The following is a 26,632-nucleotide window of genomic DNA, read 5'->3' as shown; positions in this document are numbered from 1 at the left end:
CAATTAACTCTAACACCACCTGGGATGCGATCAGGAATATTAATTGCGCCGATGTCTCCTGGCTGGGACTTTGCTGTAAACCTGTGACTTTCCGGCAACTGCTGACAACCATGAGGCTGGTGCTGAGAGGTCTGGAGGAGACCTCTCTGCCCACCCTTCAGCCCACTCTTTGCTGCTCGTGTCCTTGGCCTTCTTTTCCCAGGGGACATCTGCTAGGGGCCGTAGCTGGCAGGCAACCAGGGGGTTTTTCTAGAACCCTACACACCACCTGTGTTCCCCTCCCTGACTGCTAGGGGCGATGCTGCAGGCACCTCAGGTTTCTCCTGGGAGCCAGGACAGGGCGTGACTCTAGATGCTGGCTCTCAGGATCCTGTCAGAGCTTAGCATGTAAATCCGCAGTTAGCTCATCCTATTCCTGTTTTCTCCTGTCTGGGGCTCAGAGAGGGTGTGGAGAGGGACCAAGGCCACACAGTCAAACCAGATGCAACGTTATGTCGTTAGGACTCCTGGCTCCAAGCCCAGCTCTGTACAGACAGCTTGGCTGGGTCCCCAGCTGTCTCAGGAAGGAGAGAAACACAGAGAGGGCACGTGGGGTGCCCTCTGCCACTGTCTACAGCCAGTGTAAGGACACGCTTCTCCAGGCTGTGCAAAGATGGAGTATCATGGGAACTGTGCTACCTCAGTCAGCATGAGCACCTAGGCTGTGTCCAGAGGTGACCAACAGGCTGTGCAAATCTCTTTGTTGTGCTCTTGGTGTTCCTGGGGTGACTGAGAACCTGCCTTGAACCTTATTTTCATCCCTGCCATTTTGGAGGCAGATTCTTCCCTGCATCTGTCTGTCTTTCTGAACAGCCTGCTGGGCCTTTCCTAGTGACTTGGGGCCATCAAAAGACACTGGGAAGGGGAACTGTCCTGCCCCAAGCGGCTTCACCCTCTGCTGAGGATTGTATTGCTGTGGGGTTTTATGTTTGGTTTGGTTGGATTTTCTGAGACAGAATCTCAGGTAATGCAAGCTGGCCCTGGCCTCCCGATCCTCCTGCCTCTCCCTCCAAGCCTCCTGTGTGCTGGGATTGCTGTGTGGAGCAGTACATCCAGCACAGAGAGTTACTGGAATTGTTGGAGAGGGTATTGCAGTACTGAGAACTGAACTCAGGGTGTGTGCAAGGCAAGTGCCCGACCTCTCTGTCCTTGTTCTTCCCTGCGGTTATGATTCACTAGCTGTTGTGTGAGACACTGTTGTGTTCTGTAACCCAGGCAGGTCTTGAACTAACAGCCTCTACCACCTGCCTCCACCTCCCCGGCGCTGGGATTACAGGCACGAACCACCAGGACCTGCTCCTGCCTGCTCAGGTCTGGAGTCTCTGCCTCCGTGTGACTTCCTGCCTCTCTGGGCTTTGCTATGGGAGCGATGGGGCCTGTGGGTCTTGTGCACAGACTTGACAACATGAAGGGCTGTGGTGGGAATCGGGGTTACAAGGCAGATCCTGGAAGGTGGAAGAGATTGCCTAGAATGGCAGCCTCACAAGTAAAATGGGATAGGTGTGTGCGTGCATGCTCAAAGAGATTGTCTTTGAACCTGGAGCTTGCTGGTTTGGCTAGACAAGCTAGCAAGTGAACGCCAGGAATCCTTCTGTCTCTGCCCATTCAGCACTAAGGCTAGGGTTACAAGAACCAGCTTTTCCGTGGGAGCTGGGGATCTTAACTCTTCTTCATGTTTGCGTGGCTGGCCCTTTACCCACGGCTCTGTCTCCCAGCCCTGGGTTCGATTTTACATGGCACATGCTGCCTGAGCCTCTGTTCCTGGTGCTTTCTTAGATTCTAATGAATGCTGACTCACTGGAGAAAGGCCCTGAGAGGCAACCTGACACTGGTCCTATTTCCCCTTTGAGGCATGGTACCTTTGGGCAAGTCACTATTTCCTCGTCTCAGTCTTCCTGCCTGTAAAATTGGCTGTTGGCCCAGTTCAGAGATCTAAGGACTCCTGAATGGTGCCAAGGAGTGACAAAGGGACCTTCCTGTCACCTCCCCCACCCCACCCCCGCAGGACCCCCGCTGCAGTTTCTATGTGCTTGGCCTCTAGCCACTTATGCCGAGCGTTAGATAAGCCACACCTACGAGAATACAGATAGAACAGGTCCTAAAAGGCCTTAAAGATCAAAACCCAGCCAGCTAGACGGCTCAGCGCACATAAACCCTTGCCGTGGTAGCCTGACGACCTAAGTCCAGTTTCTAGGAACTGAAGGTAGGAGACAGTGGATGGTTTCAGCTTTGGGCTTTTGTGAACAGTGCTGGCGCAACCTGAGCAGTCATCTGAGGTTTGTTTGTTTGTCTGTGTAGTCCTGGCTGCCCTGGAACTTACTCTGTAGACCTGACTGGCCTGGAACTGAGAAACCCACCTGCCTCTGCCTCCCCAGCGCTGGGATTAAAGGCGTGGTGGCGCCGCCACACCTGGCTGTCTCTTTTTTTAAGTGTTGGTGTGGAGAGATGGTGGTGAGTTGCCAGGTCAACTGAAAAGCTGCCGATTCTGCGTCACGTGGAGGGAAGAACGGGAGCTTTTGGATCAAATTCATGGGGATGGCACTGCTCCTGTCCTTCCCTCATCAGGGCAGTGGACATGGGTTTGTCCAGGGCCGGGCACGGGAACAGGCACAGTCCTTCCTCTTGGAGCTTCTGTGCCTCAGCTACAGCTGGTACCACTGAGGGGACCTTCCTCCGGTTCACAGCTCAGCCAGGGCCACCCTGTCACTTTGGAGACCTTCTGGCTAAGCAGGTTGTATTGCAAATAAGTCAACTAGGTGAAATGACAGGATCGGACTTGAGCAGGCTCCTCTCACCTGGACAGGGCTTTGTCCCCTGTGACCAGTTAGTCCACAAGACAGCAGGCCACACCCATCAGGGATGTGGATTCCATTTCCTTTTTTTTTTTTTTTTTCCCAGGGGCTCAGCTTCCCTGTCTGTCCAGTGGATCTAGTGCTCAAACCCTAAGCAACCCCAGTGATCTCTGGAGGGATAGTACTGCCCACGGCCTGTATGTGCTTGCATGTTTATGTGTGTGTGTGTGTGCGTGTGTGTGTGTGTGTGTGTGTGTGTGTGTGTGTGCACAGCCGTCCCTCCTCCCCTGACTCCCTGGTGGAAGGGAGGAAGGGATATTTGGGGCCCCGGGCTCCTCCGTAGTTGGTTTAATTACAGGTTTTCAACTGCAGGCCGGTGGGCATGCATTGGGGAGGGGGCGCGCTGCTCGGAAACCCTGTCATTTTCCCGAGTCTGAGGGCCTCTTCAAAGGGGGGCATCTAGACATTTTCTCCACAAGCCGCAGAGTGGACTGTCGTGGCCCCAGCATGAACATAATGACAGACGCATTTTGCAGCAAGCTGGGAGTGAATGGGTCCGACTGGCTTGTCTCCTGTCAGACGAGCCATTATTTTTTTTTTTTTTTTTTTTTTGTCATTTGCTGACAGTTTGGGTTTCATGTGTTTCTCTCTTTTTTTCTCTTTTTCCCCCTGCCTGGAAAAATGGTTAGGTATCTACGAGACTCCAGCAGGGACCATCCTTTACCACGCTCATTTAGACATAGAGGCCTTCACCATGGATCGGGAGGTGCGCAAAATCAAGCAGGGCCTGGGCCTCAAATTCGCAGAGCTCGTATACACGGGTACGTACAGGCCACAGCTGTCCCTGGTGTCCCAATAACCCCCTGGGACTCAAACCTTCCTCCCATCTAGCCCCACCCACCATCATCCTCTTTAGAACTCAGAACTACAGGTGTCGAGGTGGAAGGGGTGAGGGAGAGAGGAAGGGACAGTGGGATTGGCCTTTCTGTGATTCCAAGGGGGACATGCCAGCCTCCAGAGGTGTTCAGCTCTATCTGTTACAGTGTCAGAGAAGGACTATGCATCATTCCCAATGTTAGCTAGACCGAATCCAGCGGTGACCAGGTACTCGGCAAGATAGATAGATATATAGGGCTCCAGACAACCTTCATGGTTCCCACATCTTCCAGGTGGTCTCCAGCCCATTTTACAGATGAGGAAACAGGCTGGGAGTCGGTTAGCAGATGCGGTGAGGGCCTTGCTGGACTGGGTCCTGTCAGTCCGTTCACAGGAGATGCTCCGTGCAAACCTCCAGTGTGGGCCAAGTGGAGGGTGACATGAGTACCCAGCAGCAGCCAAGGGCCCTCAGCCGTGGTCGCCGGTCAGACCCAGCCTGATGCCCATTTTTCTGCAACTTGTGAGCTAAGAATCATTTCGAAAAACTTTTAAATGGTTGGAAAGGGGGGGGGAACCTTCCATGACATACGGAAATTATATGAAATTCAAATCCATAAATAGTTCCAAGATATACAACCTTCATGTCCCTGTGGTCTGTAACAGCTGTTTGAGCTACAGTGGCAGGGCTGAGTGGATTCATCAGAGCCCCGAAGGCTCACACAGCCTCAACAGTGACATTGGTACAGGCATGGTGACACATGCCTATGATTTTAGCATTCTTAATCTCTACAAGTTCGAGGCAAGCTTGGACTACACAGTGAGACCCTGTCTTTAAAAAGACCAAGACAGGGCTGAGTCCACACACACACACACACACATACACACAGATGAGCACTTGTTCACACTCATTTTTAGGAGACATTTTTTGATGTCTAGAACATTTGCACCTCCCTAGTTTGAAGGACCCTATCGGGCAGCCTCTTGACAAACAGGCTGTTGCCTACAGCCAACCTTGGCGGCTCTGAGGGCCGGAAGTCTGGGTGTCTAGATGGAAGATGTCAGTCATAGCCACCTGGCTGAGCCCTCTGGCTATGACTGTCCCCATCCCCATCCTCCCAGGCCTGCTGGAATTCATCCCAGGGTTGGCTGGCATTTTTTCTCGCTGCCATTGTTCTCAGCTCTGAGGCTCAATCTCCCCCTCTTCAGGTACAGACAGGTGTTTAAATATCATTGCTTCCTACTGGCCCAGCAGGGCTTCAGTGCTAAAAGGTGGATTCTGGTTACAAAGTGGGATTGACATTAAGACATGGCAGGGTGTGGGAGAGAGCAGAGAGCACCTGGCCTCAGTGCCCAGGAGGCATCCCTGGGGGCTGGGCCAGGCAGAAGACAGACAGAGGGCTTCCGGAGTCCTACAGGGTCAGCATCTCTCACTGTCCTGCTGTCTTGCTGGCACTGGGCTAGACACCTGATGGGTATTACTTAACCTTAGCTGCACAGAGGTGGGGAAACTGAGGCCCAGGCAAAGATACTTGGTCAAAGGTTTTATGGCTGATAAATGACAGTGGTTAAACCTGAGACAGGCTGGCTTCAAAAGTCGCTCCCACAGGACCTGGGAAGCTGCTAGCAAGGAATAATTCAGGGGTGCTGTAACATGCACAGGAAGCCCTGGCTACAGGCACAGCACCTGGGTTGAGTCCCTGCTCTGTCAGCCAGCAATGAGCCCTGCAAATCCCAAAATGAGGCTGAGCGATTAGGAGCTTTCAAAGGAAACAAAACCTTGGAGTGGAAAGAAGAACAAGGCAGGGAGCAAGGCTTAGACCAGGTCGTTATTGCTAATATTAACTCTGCCTGAGTCCTGTGATATCCAGGAGTTCACGAAGGTCAAAAGCAGCCCTCTGACAGTCCAGAGTGTTGCTTGATTGGTCCCTGGCTGGAAGGAGACATACTGTAGACCTGGCTTAGCTGGGTGCTGTCGCACACCCTCCCTGTTCCTCAGCTGTCCCCTCTGAAGATAGGAATGGCCAGTCCAGTCCGAGGGCCAAGGGCGTGGATGCACCTGGCATCTGGAACAGTGAGAGAAAGTGCCTGGTGTGATTTCTAGTGTGGGGGCTGGGAGGCTTTGCCTCTGGTTGGCTTTATGGTCTTAGGTAAGTCTGTTTCCTCCCCCAGCCCCAGTTACCCCTACTGTAAATTCCAAGGGTGCTAGGCCTAAGGCATGCTTGGCATCTCTCTGCTCCAGCGCTTCCCTTTCTAGCCTTTCTTTGAGGCTGGGGCATACAGAGGAAGTCCTGCCCCTAGTTCCTCAGGCTTCCAGGACCACTGTCCCTGTCTCTATGTGCCTGAATCCGCCTGGCCATCTCCCTCTACTCTCCCCACTTCCAGATTTTCCTCCTGGCTACATGGGGTTTGGGGAGACTCTTCTTCCAGGCAGCCTGGCAGGACCCAGCTTCAGGACCCTGAGGGGGGCGGCCCTTGCCTCTCCTCAACATGAAAATGGGTGTAATGTACAACTTTAACAGACACTTGGCCCAGATCAGAGCAGACCCTGGATGCTGGGCAAGGGGAGCCCTCTGCAGCTCAGCCCCAAGCCCCACCCACTGTGCGCCCCAGGCCTGGGCATACAGGGTCTCCCCTATACCCTGGGACCAGGCTCACTGGCCCACTTCAGGCTGGATCCACTGGGAAAAGAAACTTGAGCCAAAGACCCCTGTGGGCTAGAGAGACAGATGCCAAGATAAAGCCAGTGGCTCCTGGCTGATCTCTGCCCTTCCTATCTCTAGCTCCATCTCCACCTGCCTTCCAGCCTGGGAGCATAATGGACTAATTATCCCAGCTGAGAAAAGCAGAGGGCCAGGCAGGACACAGAGATGGGGGAAAGGATAATGATGTCGCCCTCCCAAAGAATCCAGTGGTGTGTTTTCAAAGTCCCTGGTTTAGAAGGACCTCGTCAGACCTGAGTTCTGTGGTGGTCCAGCTGTGTGACTTTGGGCAGGTTCTTTCCTTCTCTGGGCTGCCTCCCAGTATACAGTGAGGGCTGCCAGAGGTCATAGTGTGTGAACAGCACAGTTGAGTGCCCAATGAATCCACACATCCCTGCAGAGCAGTTAAGTCATTTTATCTTGCCGTACATCTGGGGAACCTGGGAGTCCCAGTGAGGAGTATCCTGAGTCCAGGTAGAAGTGGAATGTGAACTAACATGGCCAGATAATGGAGGCTAGAGATCTAACACTTTATCTCCCTGCCTAGCTCTCCCCAACTCTGCAAGCCAGGGCGCTACACACACACACACACACACACACACACTTGAGACTACCTCTTCCCCGTAGTGCCCCCTCCAGGCCTCTTAACCGTAGCCAGGCCCTGCTGACCTACCATCTTATCAGGGCAGACGATCACAGGCCATCTGGCCCCACAGCTGCCCAGGTAGGCTCACCTTCCTGACTCTTTCAAAAAACTTGTGCTTGGGCTGCCCCTCCCCCTGACCATGGCCACCTGCTGTTCCTTGGTCCTGGGCCCTTCTGCTCTCTCCTAAAGGAATGGCTGGCTGCCCAAGGACAGTGGGCTCTAGCAAGAGGCAGTGTGCTTCCCAGGCAGCTTCAGGACCATGTGCAAATCGAGTGCGCTCTGGCCGTGTAGAGGAAAGTGCCTATCAGCACAGGGGACAGTCAGTGACCCCTGGCCAGATCCAGGCCTCATGCAGACTGGGTCACTCTCTTGAGCCTCCTCTTCCCAGTCTGTGGGTCACAGCACAGAATGAACAGTTCAGGGCAGGACACCATTCAGAGCAGCCCCACATACCCAGGGCTTGTTGGGTGCAAGGGCTCCACTCGGTGCCACTGTGTTATTCCCTCTTTGCAGAGAGAGAAGCAGCTGAAAACCACAGAGCCCCAAGGCCTGTCTGACCACAACCAGGCTGACCTTCCTGGGTACCCTCATTGCTTAGCCTCATGGCATGTGCCTCTGAGCCCTATCCAAGGTCTCCTATCTTCCTGAGCAAAATGGACCCCTCATGGGTCGGAGCCAGGGTCTTCCTGTGACTCCTGTGCATGAAGCAAGGGCTTACCCCCTCCTGACCTTTATGCCTTTGGGTGACAAGAAGGTCACTTCTTGACCCACATATCCCTTCAAGGTTATGGGGTCACAAGAGTTGGCTCCTCAAGTCATTAACAATGACACATAATGCCAACGCTCAAAAGTTAGTAAGGTAGACCCATCACAGGTTAACACAGAGTAAGGCCTGTGCCCTTGCCTGAGGCCCAGCAGGAGCCATCCATGACACCTTCATTGTTTCCTCCCCACAGGTTTCTGGCACAGCCCTGAGTGTGAATTTGTGCGCCACTGCATCGACAAGTCCCAGGAGCGGGTAGAAGGGAAGGTGCAGGTGTCTGTCTTCAAGGGCCAGGTGTACATCCTCGGCCGGGAGTCTCCGCTCTCACTGTACAACGAAGAGCTAGTGAGGTAGGTTCCCCTGCCTCCGCCCATCTGGTCTTGTCTGGGCAGCTTTTCAACACATTTTTGCTGCTCTCATGGGAGGCTAGGGAGATGGTAATGATGGACATATGTCGGTAATGTCATGAAAACTACAGGCTAGTTAGGGAGAAAGGCATCAATCAAATAATAGCTGTGAGCTAGGGATGTGACTCAATTGATAGAGCGCCGGCCTAGCATACATGGAGCCCTGGGTTCCAGCTCCAGCACTCCATAAAACAGGTGTGGTAGAGCACATGATTGTAGCACTCAGGAGGATCAGAAGTTCAATGTCATCTTCTGATGCATAGTAACACCAATCTGGGCCACATGAGACTATTTCAAAGAAAAGGTGGAGGCAGAAAGTAGACAAGTTGAAACGTGGACTTAGGAAAACTTGCAGAATTGGAAAAGGAGGAAGATAGTCTGGCTGGGTATAAAAGTTAGGCTGTGGAGCAGTTTCCTTGACAGGAGTCACCTAGAGGGTTTGGTGGATTCCAGGGGCAGCAGCTTTGATTCTGGGCCCAGGAAAGGCTTGGAAGAACCCAGACATACAAGGTCATTGGGGAGAGAGAGCACTAAGAAGCCAGGCTGTGGAGACTGAGTCATATTGTAAGAAGGGCAGGATCAGATCTTCAGGTCCTTGTGGCAGGCTGCTCTGAAGAAGGGCCCACTGGTGAGAGTGGACACTGGCAGGGGTGAGCGGTGCTGGCAGGCTGGACTGGGTTGGTGATCTCAGAAAAGCAGATGTAGTCAACCCATCCTTGGGAGTTACACTGGATGTGAAGGGAGATGTCAGGGTGCAGGAACATCCTGGGGTTGAGGGGTCATGAGTGGAGGGGCAGCAGTGTTTTCCCTCAATGGTGTTGATAGAACTCAGGGCTTCATACTCACTAGGCAAGAAAGTGCTCTGCCAGGGATCCATACCCCAGCTGTAAGGCAATAAGTGTTGAGGGAGCCTCAGACATAAGTGTAAGTATCTCTGAGACAGCCAGCCCAGAACCATTTTGTCTGCTTTTAGACACTGAGTGCAGAATGGGGTGACATTGGAGGGTCTCAAGTCTGTTCTTGAAGTCATGGACAGAAGAGGCAACCTAGGGCAGAAGGTGATATGCAGGGAACCCAAGTGAAGCCTGTAGAAACTTCCTTCTGGGAGGACCAAGCAGAGGGTGATGGACAGGGGGAACCTGTGACAGACAGGGAGCTGGCTAAGATGCCGCTGCCTAAACCGTCATCTGTATCCATGCCTGAGTTTGTTTTGACTTGGGAGATGCAAGCCACACAGGGTTTGCTTGTTTGTGACTGAGGGCAGCCTGCCCTGAGAAGACCAGCCGTCTCCTCTGGGGGTCACTTGACCAGGCTGTGGGTGGGGATAAACCCACAGAGATAGGCAAGGATAAGGACCCTAGCCCAGCTGGCTCAGGCTGAGGCCTGCCCTGCCCTCCCAGGGACCAGTTGGAATTAAAGTACGAGTTTTGTTTGGCATTCAATATTATTTTTCTCCTTCCCTTCTCTCTGCCATGTTGAGTTTCTTCCCCCCACTTCAATCTTTCTAAACACTTTATAAGCCATAAATATAACCGAATCAGTTTAGATCAGTCGGGGTAAATGTCAAATTATCTTCTCTCTTTCTCTCTCTGGCTCTTTCTCCCCTCCCCCTCCAAATGAACAGCCTCTAATAATCTGCCCAACCCTTCATTAAACCTTACAGTCTCACTCGGGGAGATTAAATGAATAAAGTAAAAAGGGAAAGGGGGGGAAAAAGGAGAAAAAAGCAGAGGCACTTATTCTCACTGTGTCTCCGACCATTTCCCTTTTCTTTTTGATTTCTACATCGCTGACTTGAAAGCCCTTGAGTGACAGCGTCACAGGGACCAGCGAGGAAGCGGCGAGAGGTAGCAGAGCTGGAAATGCCGGGCGCAGTAGGTAGAAAGTAATGTAATTATAGAGCAGGTCAGAGCCACTCGAATGAGCAAAAATAAAAGCACAGAGGTTTTTCTGTAGACCGTCAGAGGAGGTAAAAAAAAAAAATCATTGTAAACTCTGTTTCCACACCCCCCCCCCCACCACCAAAGCACTATTTGAAAAAGAGGTTTTCTGTTCTCAAACAAGATCCTCCTGGGACTCTGGGCAGCCTCATGGGGCATGTCTGTCCTTGATGGGGTCCTCTCTGAGGGTCTCCTGGAGCTGTTTATCCACCTTGTCTGGGAAACAGAAGGGGGCAGATTTTGTTGGGAGTTTTTTTGTTTGTTTGTTTGTTTGTTTATTTGTTTGTTTTTTAAACAAGGTCTCATGTAGCCCAGGCTCTCCTCAGATGCAATATGAGGATGACCTTGAACTCATGTACTTCAGCCTCCATCTCCAAAGTGCTAGGATTATGGTGTGCAGTTTGTTTTGACTTGGGAGACTTGGAGGTGGAAGGAAAGGAGGGCCCTATGGCCCAGGTGAGGGGAGGGCTCAGCTGCCAGCCTGCTGTCAGGACTGAGCGCATGGGCTCTTCTAAAAGCGAGGGCTTCAGAGGGGGGCTCTGCTTCCAGAGCCTCCTTGACAGGAAGTAAGGAGCAAGGGACGTAGAGCCGTGAGTGTCCCCAGCACCCACAAATGCACCCAATCAAGCGAGGTGTGTTGAATATGATTGCACTAGTTGGTACTGTAGTCCAGAGCAGCCTTTCCTAACCATAAAGGCACACTGAAGCAAGCCTGCAGCGTCTCCCCAGGAGGGAGCATGCTGCTCACTGGGCAGATCCTACTGTCGTCGGGAACCCAAACCCTGGGAACTCTGGTGAAGAAGGGGAAAAACAGGAGAGAGGTCATGGAAGGCGTAGCATAGAGTGACTTTAGGACCGAAAAAACAGCAAGGTCAGAGCATGCCCCCCCACCCCACCCCCCGTGGGACACATACAGAGACTCCACTTGTTTTTTAGGGAAGATAAGGGTGAAGAGACAGAGCTTTATGCAGCTCGGGAGTTCTCACCTCTCAACCCTGGGGCGAGGGTTGTAGGTGAATGCCGCCATTCCTGGTTCCACAGTAGAGCTGAAGGTGTGGCTCAGGGGTATAACACTTACCTCAGATGTTCAAAGCCCTGGGTTCGTTCCCCACGGTCACCAAACAGGGGTGGTGCAGGCATTCTCAGAAGACCAGGGGCATGGCCTCAGTCACATGGTGGCAGGTCCTTCCCACCTGCTTTTCACTCTTGCTTCCTCTGCCCCGGCCCAGATGGCTCAAGAGTGTGTAATAAACCCATGAATGAATGAATGAATGAATGAATGAATGAATGAATGAATGAATGAATGACAGTGGGATGTCAGTGACAGCAGGCACTTGCCATGTTCCAGCTCTGTGCCTTCACACCCTTGACAATGAGAGAGCCACTGCTGTTCACTGCCGGGAGCCCTGTACTCCTGGGCCAGGCACTGTGCTGCCAGCTGATGTCCGGGTAGCACCTCGGAAGCCTCTATCATGCGTGTAAGTCTCAGGAGGCAGGTAGAGGCTCCAGGTTGGGTCCCAGCTCAGCTAACTCTGGCCCTGTGAATTCTTCCAGCTACTTGTAAACTGAGGTCCTCAGTAGAGCCAAAGGCTAAACCTGCCCTCAACATCCAATATTTACTTGTGGCTTGGGGAGGAGGGGGCGTGGCCCCGCATCACTAAGCTCTGCTCTTTCCCTGCAGCATGAACGTGCAGGGCGATTACGAGCCCATTGACGCTACTGGCTTCATCAATATCAACTCACTCAGGTGAGAGACTGTGGGTGGTGCTGATCATCAGAGGCCTCCAGCTACCGGAAGCAGAGGTCTAATGAGATGCTGGCCTTTCACACACCACGTTCCCATCCATTCTTCTAGAGTTCCTCAGCACCTAGGCGGCTCCCGCTCTCAGCAGAGTCTGAGAACCAACAGAATCTGAGGTCCAGACCCCCTGAATCCTGCCCTGGGCTCCAAGGATGGCCCTAATGCCTCCAGCCATGAGGATGCTAGGCTCCTTGACTAGAAGGACCAGTTTAGGGAACGGCCTGAGGGGCAATAGACTCTATATGCCACTGTTTGGGAGCTAGAGGGAGGTCCAGACAGCAAGTCACTGAGGCCTAGGGAGCAGATGCAGTGCCTGAACTTGCTTTGACCTGGGGGACTTAGACGCTTTCCCAAGACCCAAGGTGTGAGGTGTGGGATCAAGCTCAGCTAAAGGTGTCCAGGCTGTATGCTCAAAAGACAAGTCATTCATTACAGCACCCGCCATGGCCAAGTTGCTCCCGGGCTCTTTTCTAGTTTAATACCTAAAAAAAATAATTGTATGTTTTTGTATATGGAAGTCAGAGGACACTTTTGAAGGTCTGTTCCTAGCTTCTACCATGTCGGCCCCACGGATCAAACTGAGTCTTAATTCTTCCAGAGATTGGAAGTTTCCCCAAACACAGGCGCAGAATGGTTAAGAAACTTTCCTGGACTCACGCAGGGAAGAGTTGTGGTGCCAAGCTGGGGAGACCAACTCTGGGTTTTCCGTTGACAACTCCTGAGCTGTGTCGGGAAGACAGAGGTGGCCTCCCTTGCTCTGGAGATTCACCTTGGGTTCCCTAGGGACGCCCCAGGTCTGCAGAGCCCCTTCTACAGCCAGACCTCTGAGGCCCCTCACCTCCTGCCTCCTGCTTGTCTGTGGCTTATAACCCCAGAAACCTTTTGAAATGTCCCCGAACATAATGGCCTCTTCATTTCTCCTATTGCCTGTTAAATGCTTTATCTCCAACAATGACAAACAATGTTTTCCCCTCTGATGAATTAATGACATTATCCTGATTGGAGGAGCCAGGGGAGGCTGGGGCAGGAAAGGGGACTGAGGAAAAAGACAACTTCACGCACATCTTAACAAACAGCTGCCCCCACCGCCCCCATCCTGCCTGAATTAATTGAACGGAGCGCATGTTGTTATTGTGAAATTACATTTTTCTTTGTTTTCCATCTGGTTTACAGGCTGAAGGAATACCATCGCCTTCAGAGCAAGGTCACCACCAAATAGACCCTGACAAAGAGGAGCGGGCCTCCCCACTCTGCAGCTCTCCTAGGCTTCAGCATTAATTGTTGTGATAAATTTGTAATTGCGGCTTGTTCTCCCGCCACCTGACGGGGGCTGCGGCTGCTCTCCCCCTTCTCCCTGGGCTTTGTTCCCTGGTCTCCTAGAGCCTACAAAAGTGGTCATCGAGGGGGAGGGGAGGGCGGGGGGCAGCTGCAGAGAGCGTAAAATGACAATTAAAAGAAGTTACATTAGTCTTTTCTCTGTCTCTGTGCATGTGCTTCTGTAGTCGTGCCTAGCCTAACCTTTGTGTTTTCCTTTAAACAGTGTATCATACCGTATATATGTGTATATAGTGTATATATTATATATATGTTACATGGGGGTACACATGAGTCCATGTGCCCACAGAACCCTGAAGCATGAGGTCTCCTGGTGCTGGGGTTACAGGCCATTGTGAGCCATCAGAAATGGGTGCTGAGAACCAAATTTGGTCCTTTGGTAGAGCTGCAAACACCCTTAAGCTCCTAAACCCTGAGCCATCTCTTCACACACATTCAAGTTTCGTATTTTCTAAGTATGGTGGCGGTCCCCTGCTTATCTCTGGCGGGTGGAGGTGGATCTCCTCTCATTTCCAGAAAAAAAAACCAACAAAACAGGAGCCCAAGCCTACCCTCCTGAGGCAGACATCACCCAGGCCCTCTGAGGTTCTTTCCCCTTTGCTTTAATTGGTACATTTGAGAACATGTCCCTCTTCACTTGAAACTCCTGTATGTGACCACGTTACATGCACAGCTCAGTGACCTCAGGGTAAGCTAAGCCTAAGCCAGAGAGACGCCAGGGAAGAGGAGAGTGCAGAGTTTAAAAGGCCTTTGTGGAACCCAGCGTGGGGTTCTCTAGAGAGCTAGCTCATAAGCCACAGCCCCAAAGTGGCCAGACACCTGGTCAGAAGTGAAGACAAGTCACCGTAGGTATCCTGGGGTGCTAGGAAAATGCAGTGAGCAGGGGCTGGGGAGAGGGCTCAGAGGTTAAGAGCACTGCTTGCTCTTCCAGAGGTCCTGAGTTCAATTCCCAGCAACCACATGTGGCTCACAACCATCTAGAATGAGATCTGGTGCCCTCTTCTGGCACCAGAGTCACACATGCAGGCAGAACACTGTGTATATATAATAAATAAATAAATATAATTCTTTTAAGAAAGAAAATGCAGGGAGAGAGGAGTTGGGGAAGATGACTCCCATGCATGGAGTGCTTGTGTAGGTGGGGGTCTGAGCCCAGACGCCCACTAAAAAGCGTGTCATCCCAGCACCCAGGAGGCAGAGGCAGGAGTATCCATGGGGCTGCTGGAACTTCCTGCTCCAGGCTATCCGTCACCCCGGTGTCTCCTCATCCTTCGAGGGAGTTTTTGCTTGTTTAAAGTTTCGCATTTAATTGTTGGGAGGGGCCGGACTCGTGTTGCAGGGTGCGTGTGGCGGTCAGAAGACAACCTGCAGGGGTTGATCAAACTCAGCCCATCGGGCTCTGCAGCGGGTGCCTTTACCCACAGAGCCATCTCAAACGCCAGCTGCCCTGAGGCCAGCCTGGTTCTGGACCTCGGGAACCTCCACACTGCTGCCTTTGTCCACTAGGGTTCCTTTCAAACTTGTTTGGTTGCAGATGCCCACATTAATAGTGAGTGCTCCCGTCACCGCCATGCATCACCTCTACAAGTCCCCAGCGAGGTGAGCTGGTCCAGGCCTGCAATCCAGGTACAGCCAGGTCGCTCAACACTGCGTTGCCACAGCAGCGTGAGCTAGATACCCTCATCTCTACTCTGCACCTACAAGGCAGAGAGAAGGACTTGCCAAAGACTGCTCACCAGGGACCAGAGCCCAGCTCACTCCTGTCCTTGTATGTTTAGGTGCTAAGTTGACCCATCACCCACTCACAAACGATGCTTACATTTCCCCTCTTCCTTTTTCCATCACATTTATTCTATCTTATAATTTTTTTTTTTGCAGTTATTTACTTAAAAGATAGAGACGTTTCTAAGGTGGCTGGGCACTGAATTTAGGATCTCCTACACACTGAACTGTACCACTGAGCTACATACCCAGCCCCCCCCCCCCCCAGAACATATACAGACAAGCAGGCACACATACATAACAACAAACGAATTAATTAAAAATAAAATCTGCCCTTCTCAAACATGGTGACACGGGTCTATAAACTCAGGACTTGGGAGGCAGGCATAGTACAATCTTAAATTCAAGGCCAGACTGCAACACAGCAAAAACTGTCAAACCACCTTTGTCAGAAATCAATCAGCAGGAAGGTGTGGCAGACACCTGTCATCCCGGTGCTCCTGGAGGCAAAGGCAGACAGATGTTGGAGTTCAGGGCCAGCCTGATCTACAGACCAAGTTCAAGGACAGCCAGAAAAGCCCTGTCTCAAAAATCAAAACCAAAAAGTAATCAGTACCCTGGCCATGGGTCCATTTTTGGATTCTGTTTTGGTTTTTTTTTACTGATTTATGTTGCCATCCTTGACAAAAACAGTCTTGAGTTTTTGTAGTTTTATGGTGAAGCCTGAGGTCAGAAAGCATACAGCTCCAACCTCATTCTTATTTGTCAAGATTTTTTTTATTAGTCCATATCCTTAGCCTTTCCATATATATGTTAAAAATATACGAGCAATTTCTTCAAAAACTGTAGTGAGATTTTGGGTGGCATTGCATTCAAACAGTGGGTCCATCTGGGGACAGCTGCCATCTTTGTATGTTTCTCAATCCATGAACATGGTATACTTCATTTCTGTTTTTAAACTCTCTTTAATACTTCAACCTTTTCAGAGTGCAAGTCTCACATATCTTCTGTTAAATTTATTGGCTCTAAGCTGGGCACTGTGGTGCACACCTATAATCCCAGCACTAGGGAGGCAGAGGCAGGTGGATCTCTGTGAGTTTGAGGCCAGCCTGGTCTACAAAGAGAGTCTAGGACAGCCAAGGCTACACAGAGAAACCCTGTCTTGAAAAACAAAACAAAAAAAAAAATTATTACCCCTAACTTTTTTTTTTTGAGACAGGGTTTCTCTGTGTAGCAGAGCCCTGGATGTCCTGGACTCACTTTGAAGACCAGGCTGGCCTTGAACTCACAGATCCACCTGCCTCTGCCTCCCTAGTGCTGGGATTAAAGGTATGTTCCACCACATCCAGTTTCATTTTATTTTTAAAAGATTTACCTTATTTTCAATTGTGTGGTGTGTGTTTATGCTTGTGTGTACACTCATGAGTGTGTATGCACCTGTGTATGTGTGATGTGTGTGTTCAGCCACAGCATAGGATGGGACAGCTGTGGAATCTGCACCCAGGACCTTTCCAGGTCCCCGTGGGCTCCCTGGTGCCATGAACTATTTTTGAACCCAACTGATTAAAGAAAGGGAATAAAAGGAAAATGCTTTTTTCCTTTCAGAAATGCAGAGGGGCCCCCGGGGCAGGTGGGACAGCGAGCAGAGCCCAGCATTCCCACGGCAGGGTCTCTCGCTTATCAAATACGGCTTCAGGGCTCTGTGAATTAGTGGATTAATGTGCTGGGCTGGGTGAAGGAAGGAAGGGACGGAGGGAGGGAGAGAGGGAGAAAGGAAGGAGACCATGCCTGCCTCTGCTCTCCTCAGCTGTACTAGAAAATGAATTTGGGTGGTCACTCACACGTGGGCCACATGCCAGCCCTGTGCAGGGGTGGGGCAGGCAAGCAATGAGAGGCAAACAGTCCAGTCCTCAAGAGCCTGATGGTTCCAAGGGCCATGTTCCTGAGCATCCTGTCCTCAGGGTCAGTGCCTGGATTTTGACTGGAAGCCTTGTAATTAAAATCAGGAGCCACCAACCCTAGGCAGGCCTGGTTGGTGTGTTTGTGATACTCTAAAAGACGAGATTCCTCACACCCTCTGCCACCCAAGTAATGGCACCAGGCTGTCTTCCCTCCCTGTTGGCCAAGGACTCCAACAGCAGACCAAAAACCCATGGAGGCCCATGGAGCACATGGAGGCCTGAGCTCTTGCTCACCCTACAGAGCTTGCCTAGCACATCCTGGGTTCTACCCTAGCCCTGCACAAACAGGTGCACATTGCTGACTCTAGCACTGGGAAGGTAGAGGCAGGGGGATCAAGACTTTAAGACCATTTTGGTTGCACAGCAAGTTTGAAGCCAGCCTGAGACTGAAAAGGAGGAAGGGGGGAAAGAGAGAGAGGAGGGGGGAAAGAAGGAAAGGAAGGAAGGGAGGGAGGGAGAGAAATGAGGGAGGGTGAGAGAGGAAAATGGTAGAAAGAGAGAAGAAGGAGGGAAGAAGGAAAGAAAGAAAGGATGGAAGGTAAGAGATAAGGAACAATTAAACAGAAGAAAGAAAAGAGAGAGAGAGTAGGAAGGAGGAATGAAAGAGAAAAGGGAGAAGAAGGAAGCGAGGGAGAGAAAACAGCACAGAGCCTGACCAGCACAGGCCAGTCCACCAGCACAGCCAATCAGCTCCACCCAGGACCCAGCTCCGCTCTGCGCAGCTCTGAGCAGCAGGCCCCAGGGCCTTGAGGCTGGAGTGGCCAGGCACAGAGCTGATCTGCAGGCCTCTCAGGCTGGGGAAAGGGCTCGCCTGGGGTCAGAGCAATCGATATCTCATCTGAAGCTCTCCTAGCGGAAGTGATGGCTATTGGAACAGGGTAATGGGTGTTGTCTAGTGGAAGAGACTAATCTTCCCAGCTGTGGAGGGCTCTGCAGGTGGCCTGTGCGCCAGCAGGCTCAGCGCCTCACTGCTGTGACTGGGGTGGTCCCAGCACTTTTAAAGCCACAGTGGCCTCTCTGCGTGCTGGCATCCACCCGGACCCTCCAGGTACAAAGCTTCAGAGATGATTCAGACTCACCCTTCCAACCACAGCCAGGGAAACTGAGGCTAGCTTTTTCCCCACTCAGCAGGATCAAAAAGCCCATACCTTTAATCCCAGCACTGGAGAGGCAGAGGCAGGCAGATCTTTGTGAGTTCAAATCCAGCCTGGTCTGCATATTGAGGCACAGGACAGCCAAGGCTATATAGAGAAGAGGGAAGAAGGGAGGGAGAGAGGAAGGGGGAAAGGAAGAAGGAAAGGGAGAGAGAGAGAAAGAGAGGGAGAGAGAATGCCACTCTTCAGATTGCCAAGACAGTGCCATCCACTGTCCCTAGCCACTTCCTAATATCGGCACCTCCCCACGTGGTAGGGACTGCACCCTCCTTCTCTGCAGAACAGCGGGTTGGGGGGAAGCTGACCCATCTTCCTCATGCCCGATGGCCTCAGACCCTGTTTCTCTCTTAAAGGAAGATCCACTGCACAGTTGCAAACTGAGTAGCTGGCCCTGGGCCTAGGATAGCAGCCCCAACAGCGCAGGGACATCTCAGAGCTTGGAGGACCTCAGCCTTTGGTTGTCAAACTCCCAGACACCTATTGAAGTCAGAGGGAAGCTATTGAACTGGGCTGCCATGGGCTTACTGTATGACGGCAGGAAGGACCCTCAACCATTCTGGGCCTCAGTTTATCCAAATATGAAACAAAGGGCTAGGACTTAGTTTGTCTTGAAACAGGTAAAACAGCCTTTTTTTTTTTTTTTTTTTTCTCAGATCCTAAAGGTTTGTAAGTACCTGCAGAGTGAGAACCTGGATGGTCAGCGAGGTCAACCCATCTGTTTACATGTGGCTCTAGAGTCGCAGGGGACTGGCGGGCTGGAGGCCAGTGGGCCTCAGGGAGGTGGTCGCCTAGTGGGCAGGATCAAGGGCCAAGGCAGGTGCACACCTGCAGGTGTGACTAGAATCCAGAGGGCAGCTGGGGTCCATGAAGGTAGCGTCTCCCACCCCTGCCCACACCCCCACCCCAGCCTGTAAGCCATGTTTACCCATCTCTAAGGAGCCACAGACAAGCGGTAGAGCCACCAGTGAGGAGTCCCTGGTTAGGACCTAGGCAGAACTGGAGCAACTGCATCTTTGCTGGCCCAAACTCACTCTTCCCATCTGTAAAATGGGCCCAGTACAGTGCTGGATCTACGGGCTTGCCTAGGCTGAAAGGTGCAGACAGACAGCTTAAAGCAGGGTAAATCTGTGGCCTGCCTCGTGAGAATGACTGACTCCACAGCCAGCAGGCCACACACGCGCCTTCTCTCTTGCACCCAGATCCTGAGAGGAGATCAAGCATGAACTGTGACTAATCGTGACATTAATGTCCCTCCCCTCCCACACAAGGGCTCACAGGAACCCACAGACCACTAGTTAAAGAATAAGAAAGCTGTGAACAGGCGGCCTTTGCCACCGGCCGCTGGCCACTGGCCCCACCCTTGCCTGAGCTGGAGAGTTGCCAGGGCACCGGCCATTAGTCCTTCCCTGGTGAGACTCACGCTCTGTTTCTTTTCACTTCTGCTCCACTCTGTCATCCTGCCAGACCCTACTCATAATGACAGATCACCTGGGATATCACACGCCAGGGGCAACCCCAACAGAGAGTGTGACATGGTAATGGACCCAGCTTGGGAGATGGGGCCCCTTTAACTATGTGGAGGCGGTCCCAGTGTGGCATGCTATAGATTCTGTGTTCTGGCAAGTTCTGGGAAATAGCTTCGGAAGGCCCCGGGGCCTGCTGTTTTTCCCACTGGCTGTGTTGTCTACATATTGAGTTCCAGGCCATCCAGGGCCGAGGCCCTGTCTGGAAGGGGGGGGGGAGGGAATCAGCATGTTCAGAGGCTGAAAGCCCCAGGAGCTAAATTGAACAATGGTTCAGGAGAGAGACCACAGGCATGGGAGCGAGACTCTAGGTTTACTCCAAAAAGAAGGAAGCCAGGGATGCTTCTGCTAGCCAAGGAAAGCCGTCCCCAGACACTAGCTCAGGAGCCTAGGAGTCCTGCCACTCAGGGTCCCAGGGCCCTGAGCCCCCCCTGCCCCGCCCTCATGTGCCTGGGGCTCAGGGCTCAGTAAGGCTAATGGCCTTGCTCCTGAAGCAGCTGGCCCCGTGCACCCTGGTGAGCCCCTAAGGGGAAAGGTCTCCCAGAGAGTGGGGTCCCTGCTTCTCCAGGCCCTCTCAACAAGGCAGCTTTGTCTGGCAGTTCTGAGGACCCCCCAATGCCCCTCCCCAGCACCCCCTCCCCCAGGGTAGCCTACACCGGACTCTGAAAAGAGGCTTTATGTGTGTCTCAGGTCAGATCGCTGGGAAGCCAATGGCTGGGGCTGGCCCACAGGGCAGGCAGCAGGCAAGGCCCTGACTTCTGGGGCAACAGACAGAAAAGCTGGGACAAAGCCATACCCTGCGTGGGGGGGCAGTCCAAGCCCCCTACGGAGGAAGACAAGAGAAGCTACACAGGTGCCCTCAGGCCCCACCCCCACCATCTGGTCACTTGATCGCAATGACCAGTGACATGCCCCTTTGTGTAGCCTCTATCCCATGTAGCAGCAGGCAGGTAGAGCCAGGATTCCTGTAACGGGATCTCCTGAACTGCTTTCTGTCTCTGTCCTGGGAAACATCAGGAAGACATTGTTTGTGGAGGTAGGCTCACCTTGCCAATGGAAAAGATGCTCTGAAGAAAGCAGAGAGAAAGGAAAGCAAGAAGAAAATGCCCTGAAGGTTCATGACACTACAGCAACCTCTTTCTGGGGTCATGGGAAGTTGGGTCTTCTGGTCACCCTGCTCCACCCCACTCATGTGGACAACACCATAATGGTGTCCCTGCTGAATTATCTGAAGTCCCTGCAGAGCCGCCGGGGCAGAGAGTATTGACTGGTCTCTGGCACAGGTATAGTCATAGAGGCACAGAGAAGCTAAAGCACCTTCCTGGGGCTGCCCAGCTGTGAGGCAGAAGCAGGGCTCTGCTGAGGATGCCTGGTCACCAAGCCCAGGCCCTGACCTCTGGGGGTTCTAGCTCGCCAGATCTACAGAAGGTGTGTGTTCAGAGCCCCACATCAGTTCCGTTCCTACAGTCAGAGGGTAGAGTTAGGAGAGTAAAATATCTGTGAGATAATAGCCACAGCCACTTGGAGTTGGAGAGACCCGTCACTCACGTGGCCACTTAAAACTGCCTGTAACTTCAGTCCCAGGGAATCTGAAGCCCTCTTCTGATCTCTGCATGCGGTGCACAGACATACATGCAGGCAAAACACCCGTACACACAAAACAAAATTATTGTAAAATGTCTATGTAGTCCCAGCACTTGGAAAGATGCAGCAGGAGGATCAGGAGTTCAAAGTCAGTCTCAGCTATGCATCAAATGTCAGACCAGCCTGGAATACACTAGATCCTTTCTCCAATTTTTTTTTTCTTTTTTGGTTATGATGGTAAATTTTCTATCAACAGAATTTACAGGGCTGATCTTGAACTGACGACGTGGCTAGGATGCCCTTAAACTGCTGTTAAAGTTTTCATGCTATTTATTATTATTGTATGTGAGAGGATGGGGCGGGGGCGGGTCTGAGGACAATGCTAGGAGTCGGTTCTCCCTTTCTACCCTGGGTTCTGAGGGTCAAACTCAGTTCCTCAGGCTTTCGAGACTAACATGTTTACCTACCAAGCCATCTTGCCAGAAGCCTGACTTCTGATCTTCTGATCTTCCTGCCTCTCTCTCCCAGGTGTTGAAATTACAGGCATGGGGCACTGCGCCTGTTCCTAACGCAGTGCTGGAACCCAGGGCTCCACGCATGCCCACATTTCCCTGACGCCATGAAAAGTGTCCATTTATCACGGCGGGGGCGCCCCTGCTGCTCACTCATTTCTGAGAGCCGCCAGATGCCTGGTGCACGCTGGGGAGTGCCAGTCAGGGTATACATGGGGGAGCCAAGGCTTAAAGAAAAGGCTAGTCAAGGCAGAGCTGGGCTGGAACCGGGGTCACCTGGTCTTAATGTGCCACACCCCAAGAGGCTCCTCAGGTCCTGAGAGGACAGTAGCCACCAGGAAAGAACTTCTCCCTTCGTCCTTGTCCCACCCTAGGAAAGGGTCAGAATAGAGAAGATCTTGCCTGACATCCTCTGTCTGTCCTCACAGTCACCAATGTCCCAGGGGAGGAAGATCCATCCCAGATTTACTAGGCCACGTTAACCATGTGGTTTGAAGCCATCTCCAAGGTCAGGAGGTCATGGCAGTTTCCCATCGATCTATTTGTCCGTCCCTGGGCAGGAGCCCTTTGCCTCTCACTGGCCCCCAGAGCCATATCAAACTTCAGCAAGTTTTCCCCAGCCTCTAGGAGCCAAAACATGGGGCCCAGCTCTTAAACACAGGCCCCAGGCAGTTTACCAGCTGGGTTTCGGGACCCCTGACCCCAGAGATGTAACACATCTCCCTGGGTTAGCTGGATCGATGGTCCCATGAAAACAGCCCCATGTGGGCCGGGTGGGACAGCGGTGACGCCTCCCTCCTGCACCAGAAATCGCCACAGCCACAAGCTGGGAGCCTCCTGCACAGGCAGCCTCAGATGTCCCCAGGGCTTGCCCACTGCTGTCCAGAAACACAAGCCTGGGAAAAAAAACCTGGGGTTCAGAAGGGGAAACCAAGGCTGGTGGGTGACTCACTCCACAGAGAAAGTTCAAGAGGTCTCTAGTTTTTCCACAACAAGCTCCTTGATTTATGCATCTGTGTTCAAGGGAGAAGGTGAGGGGTGACAAGCCTTGGAGAGCACCGTGGTATCCGAGGTGCTGTTGGAGTCTTGGAGAGTCATTTTGTCATCGTTGTTGTCGTCATCCCAATGGGCAGGACCACAGTGGGCCATCGGAGTAAGAACCTTGCCTACCTTCCACAGAAACCAGAGCCTCATGGTGGAACCCCGGCTCCGGTGTGCCCTAAGCCCAGACCCTGCCTCACCACTAAAGGGACCAGTCACCTTTAGTTTAGGAAAATGATTAACCAGAATGAAGACCCCCCCAAAGCCTCCATCATCCTAAATTGGCCTAGTGAATCTTTCATGGCCCCACGCCAGTCCTGGCCCGTAGGAAGAGCAGGATGCCTTGATGGTTTCTAGGTTCCTAGCAAAGTACATGGAAGAACAGGGTCACCAGGACATGGGGTCACCAGAACAGGCCCCCAGACCTGCTGACTACCATCTGTGCTTCAACAGGATCCTGGAAGGCAATGCTAAGGGTACTAGTGATGGAACCTCCTACAGGAAGAAATGTGTGTGTGTGTGTGTGTGTGTGTGTGTGTGTGTGTGTGTGTGTGTAGGAGGTCTGTATAAAAACCAGGGCCTGCTGGACAGGGGTTATCTCATTGCTTTAAAGTCTTTATCCTAAAGACAGAGAACCAGAGATAAATAAAACAAACAAAAACATAAAAAAGAAAGGAAGGGAGAGAAGAAAATTAGGGGAGGGAGGAAGAGTAGATGGTGATCGCCAAAAATTAACATCAGACTCAGCACTCAGGATGTAAAGTTCCTGAGGATTAGAATTTCGAGGCCAGCTTGGGCTACACAGTGATTTCAAGGTTAGCTAGGTTATATGAGATCCTGTTTCAAAACACCAACAAATTGGTGTTGGCGATGTAGCTCAGCTGGCAGAGTGCTTGGCTGACATGTACAAAGCAGATGTGTGTGCTGCTTCCCTTGTGGGGTGGTGAGATGAGGAGACCTACTGGCCCCCAGGCCTCTCTGACCTGAGTTTACCTTCTGGCTCTGGCTCTTCCTGCCAGCATAACTTCAAGCAAGACCCTCATCTATAAATCTGGGATGAACTCATGTTGTCTGACAAAACAGCTTAGACCTCAGCATCTGTGTCAGGCTTGGCACCTGGAGGAGAAAACCCCCTGCTCCCCTAACCCCACTCACTTATGAAAAGCTTTAGGCAGGCCATAGCTACTAGCTACTGCTTGGAAGGGGTATAGGTTCCTTGTGACACCCCTCTGTCTCCCTTAGGCCTGGATCTTGTAATCCTCCTGCCTCAGACCCCTGAGTACTGGGATTGCAGGTGTGAGCTACCACCTCCAGTTGCAGTGTGCACAGGTGGCCAGGGGTTCCGGTCCCTCCTTGCCACCCTGTTCTGCTCAGCCCTGCTTATCTCTGCAGGGTCAGAGGGTCTGTTCATGGAGGGGGAAATGGCGGTATCCCAGTGAGCATATGCAGCCATTCCGGTGGGCAGAGATGGTGGCTAGAGCCTCCGTTGGCCCCTGTGGAGGATGGAGAAGAGATCCCTCATCATGCAGGAGTCTCAGTGAGGCGAGGCCACTGGGGCTCTCCAGAGAGCCGTAGCTGGGAGGTAGGGCTGATAATGGACATTCAGATGTGGGATGCTGATTGAGAAAGGAGGCTGGGCAGTGAAGACATGGGGGCACATCAGACTGAGCCTTAGGGGTGGAAAGCAGAACTGTGGCTAGAAGGACCAGAAGATCCGGGTTGTAATGTCAAGTCATCGTGGACCCGGCTGCCTACTAAACAGAGATGATCCCAAGTATCCAGTGTAGATATTAGAGACCAGGAAAAAAATCCTGGGCCAGGCCTGGGAACTGAGATGGGTTCCCAAGGGGGAGTCAGTGGGGATGGGTGTGAGCCTGGATCTAGCTGACTTCTATGCATGTCACCTGCACATGTGGGCGTGGCCTAGGACTCAAGGATATAAACATGAGAGCCCAGAAGAAGAGGGTGTGGCAGTTTGGAGAGATCAGAGACAGATGGTGGGGTGGCTTGGAGACAGATGAAGAGAAACATTTCAACGCAGCAGCTTGGAGGAGAATTGCTTGCTGAGTTTGCTGTTGACAGAGAACTGGTATAGCCCCAAAAAAGCCCATCAACCCTAACCATACAAAGAAGTAAAGAGGTCAGTGCCCCTCTTCCCACTAACCTTCTCTCTCCTACCTAAGGTTGGAGGATTGGAAGGCAGAGGCCTAAACACCCCAAATAAAATAGAGTTTAAAAACAAGCACAACATGCCTCAACTGAGGTTTTGCCTAGATAGGACTGGCCTGTGATCATATCTGTGAAAAACCATTTTGATTATTAGTGTAGGAGGACCCAGCCCACTGTGGGCGGCACCATCCCTAGGCAGATGGTCCCATAAGTAAGTATAAGGAAGCTAGCTGAGTACAAGCCAGGCTGAGAGCCAGACAGCAAGCAGAATCTTCCATGGATACTGTCTGTGGATCATTCCATGGACCATTGTCTGTAGTCTGAGGTACTGACCGTTGTGTGGGACAATAAGCAAGCCTGCCTTCAAGTTCCCACCTTGACTTTCCTCAGTGATGAGCAGTGATCTATAAGTCAACTCAACTCTTCTCTACTCTATGTTGTTTGATGTTTTGTCACAGCTACAGAAGTCAAACTAGAAGACCAGGGCACCTTGTCCTGCCCACCCCGACAGCAGCTGTTCCTTCAGGAGTTTTCCCTCCAACTTCCTCAGGGGATGCGGCAGGTTTATGTGGCTTTGCATGCGCACAGGCTACCACCACTCAGCGATTCTTTCTGGGATTTTTTTGTTGCTGTTTGTTGTCTCTTCTTTGAGCATCCTGTAATTACCCCATAAGCCAACTGGTCACCTCAGAATGCTCAGGATAATGCCTGACTCATAATCAGTGCTCAGAAGATGTGTATTAAATTGAATGTTCAAAAAATCCGGGATGAGCCAACTTGAAGAAGTACCACAGGGGGTAGCATGCAAGAAGGGCCTTGAGAGTTGGTTAAGAGAGCTTGCTGCTCTTGCAGAGGACCAGGGTTTGGTTCCCTGCACCCATGTTAAGTGGCTTACAACCACTTGTAACTCCAGCTCCAGAGGGTTCAACACCCTCTTCTGGCCTTTGTTAGCACCTGTGTACATGTGACTGACTCTCCCCTTCATGTACACACACACACACACACACACACACACACACACACACACACTTAAGTTAAGGGCTGGAGAGATAGCTCAGCAGTTAAGATCACTCATTGCTCTTGCAGAAGACTGGGGTTCAACTCCCAGTGCTCACATGGAGACTCAGAGCCATCCATAATTCCAGTTCTAGGGGATCTGCTGGGCCTTTTCTGACCTCTGAGAGCACAAGGCATGCACAGTACATAGACATGGGCAAAACCACTCGTACACACAAAATAAACTTCAGAAGTTTTTAAATTTTAATAAAGTAAAATAAAAACACATCATTAAAGAAGAGAGGCTTTTAAAGTACTTCACATTCCACCAGCAAAGATGGGAAGTGGAAGCATCTGGAAAGATAACTCACCACAGAGCAAGGACAAGCAATGGGTGAATACATGGAAAGATGAAGAAATGGAAGAGTGGGCAGAATGGATGGGTAGGTGGGGAGATGAGGGAGTGGATGAGGAATAGATAGATGGGGAAAAATTATATGGATACATGAGTGGGTATATACGGATATATGGCTGGATGGATAGGTGGGCTAATGGACCAAAGACAGAGAGATTGATGGACCTTTTCTGTTTATTTACTTATGGACTTTTTGTTTGTTTTCGAGACAGGGTCTCACTCTGCAGCCTTGGCTTGCCTGGAGCTCACTGTGTAGA

The 26,632-nt window shown here is 51.8% G+C and overlaps 1 protein-coding gene across 2 annotated transcripts in view; it reads left to right on the top strand.

Moving 5' to 3' along the window:
- The window catches only part of Ass1 (argininosuccinate synthase 1), a 46,868-nt gene extending 33,438 nt beyond the window's left edge, over positions 1 to 13,430 (top strand). For both annotated transcript variants that reach the window (XM_055599813.1, XM_055599814.1), the window contains 4 exons: positions 3,521 to 3,652; positions 8,009 to 8,165; positions 11,844 to 11,909; positions 13,137 to 13,430. In XM_055599813.1, coding sequence (XP_055455788.1) covers positions 3,521 to 3,652; positions 8,009 to 8,165; positions 11,844 to 11,909; positions 13,137 to 13,182 — 401 coding nt within the window. In that variant the 3' untranslated portion in view covers positions 13,183 to 13,430. The remainder of the gene's footprint in view (positions 1 to 3,520; positions 3,653 to 8,008; positions 8,166 to 11,843; positions 11,910 to 13,136) is intronic.
- The last annotated feature ends 13,202 nt before the right edge of the window (positions 13,431 to 26,632 follow it).

Source organism: Psammomys obesus, unplaced genomic scaffold (genome assembly GCF_907164565.1).
Source record: "Psammomys obesus unplaced genomic scaffold, mPsaObe1.curated_primary_1811, whole genome shotgun sequence".
NCBI classification, from domain to species: domain Eukaryota; kingdom Metazoa; phylum Chordata; class Mammalia; order Rodentia; family Muridae; genus Psammomys; species Psammomys obesus.
Note: the sequence above shows the minus strand (reverse complement) of the source record. Positions and strands in the feature narration are given on the sequence as shown.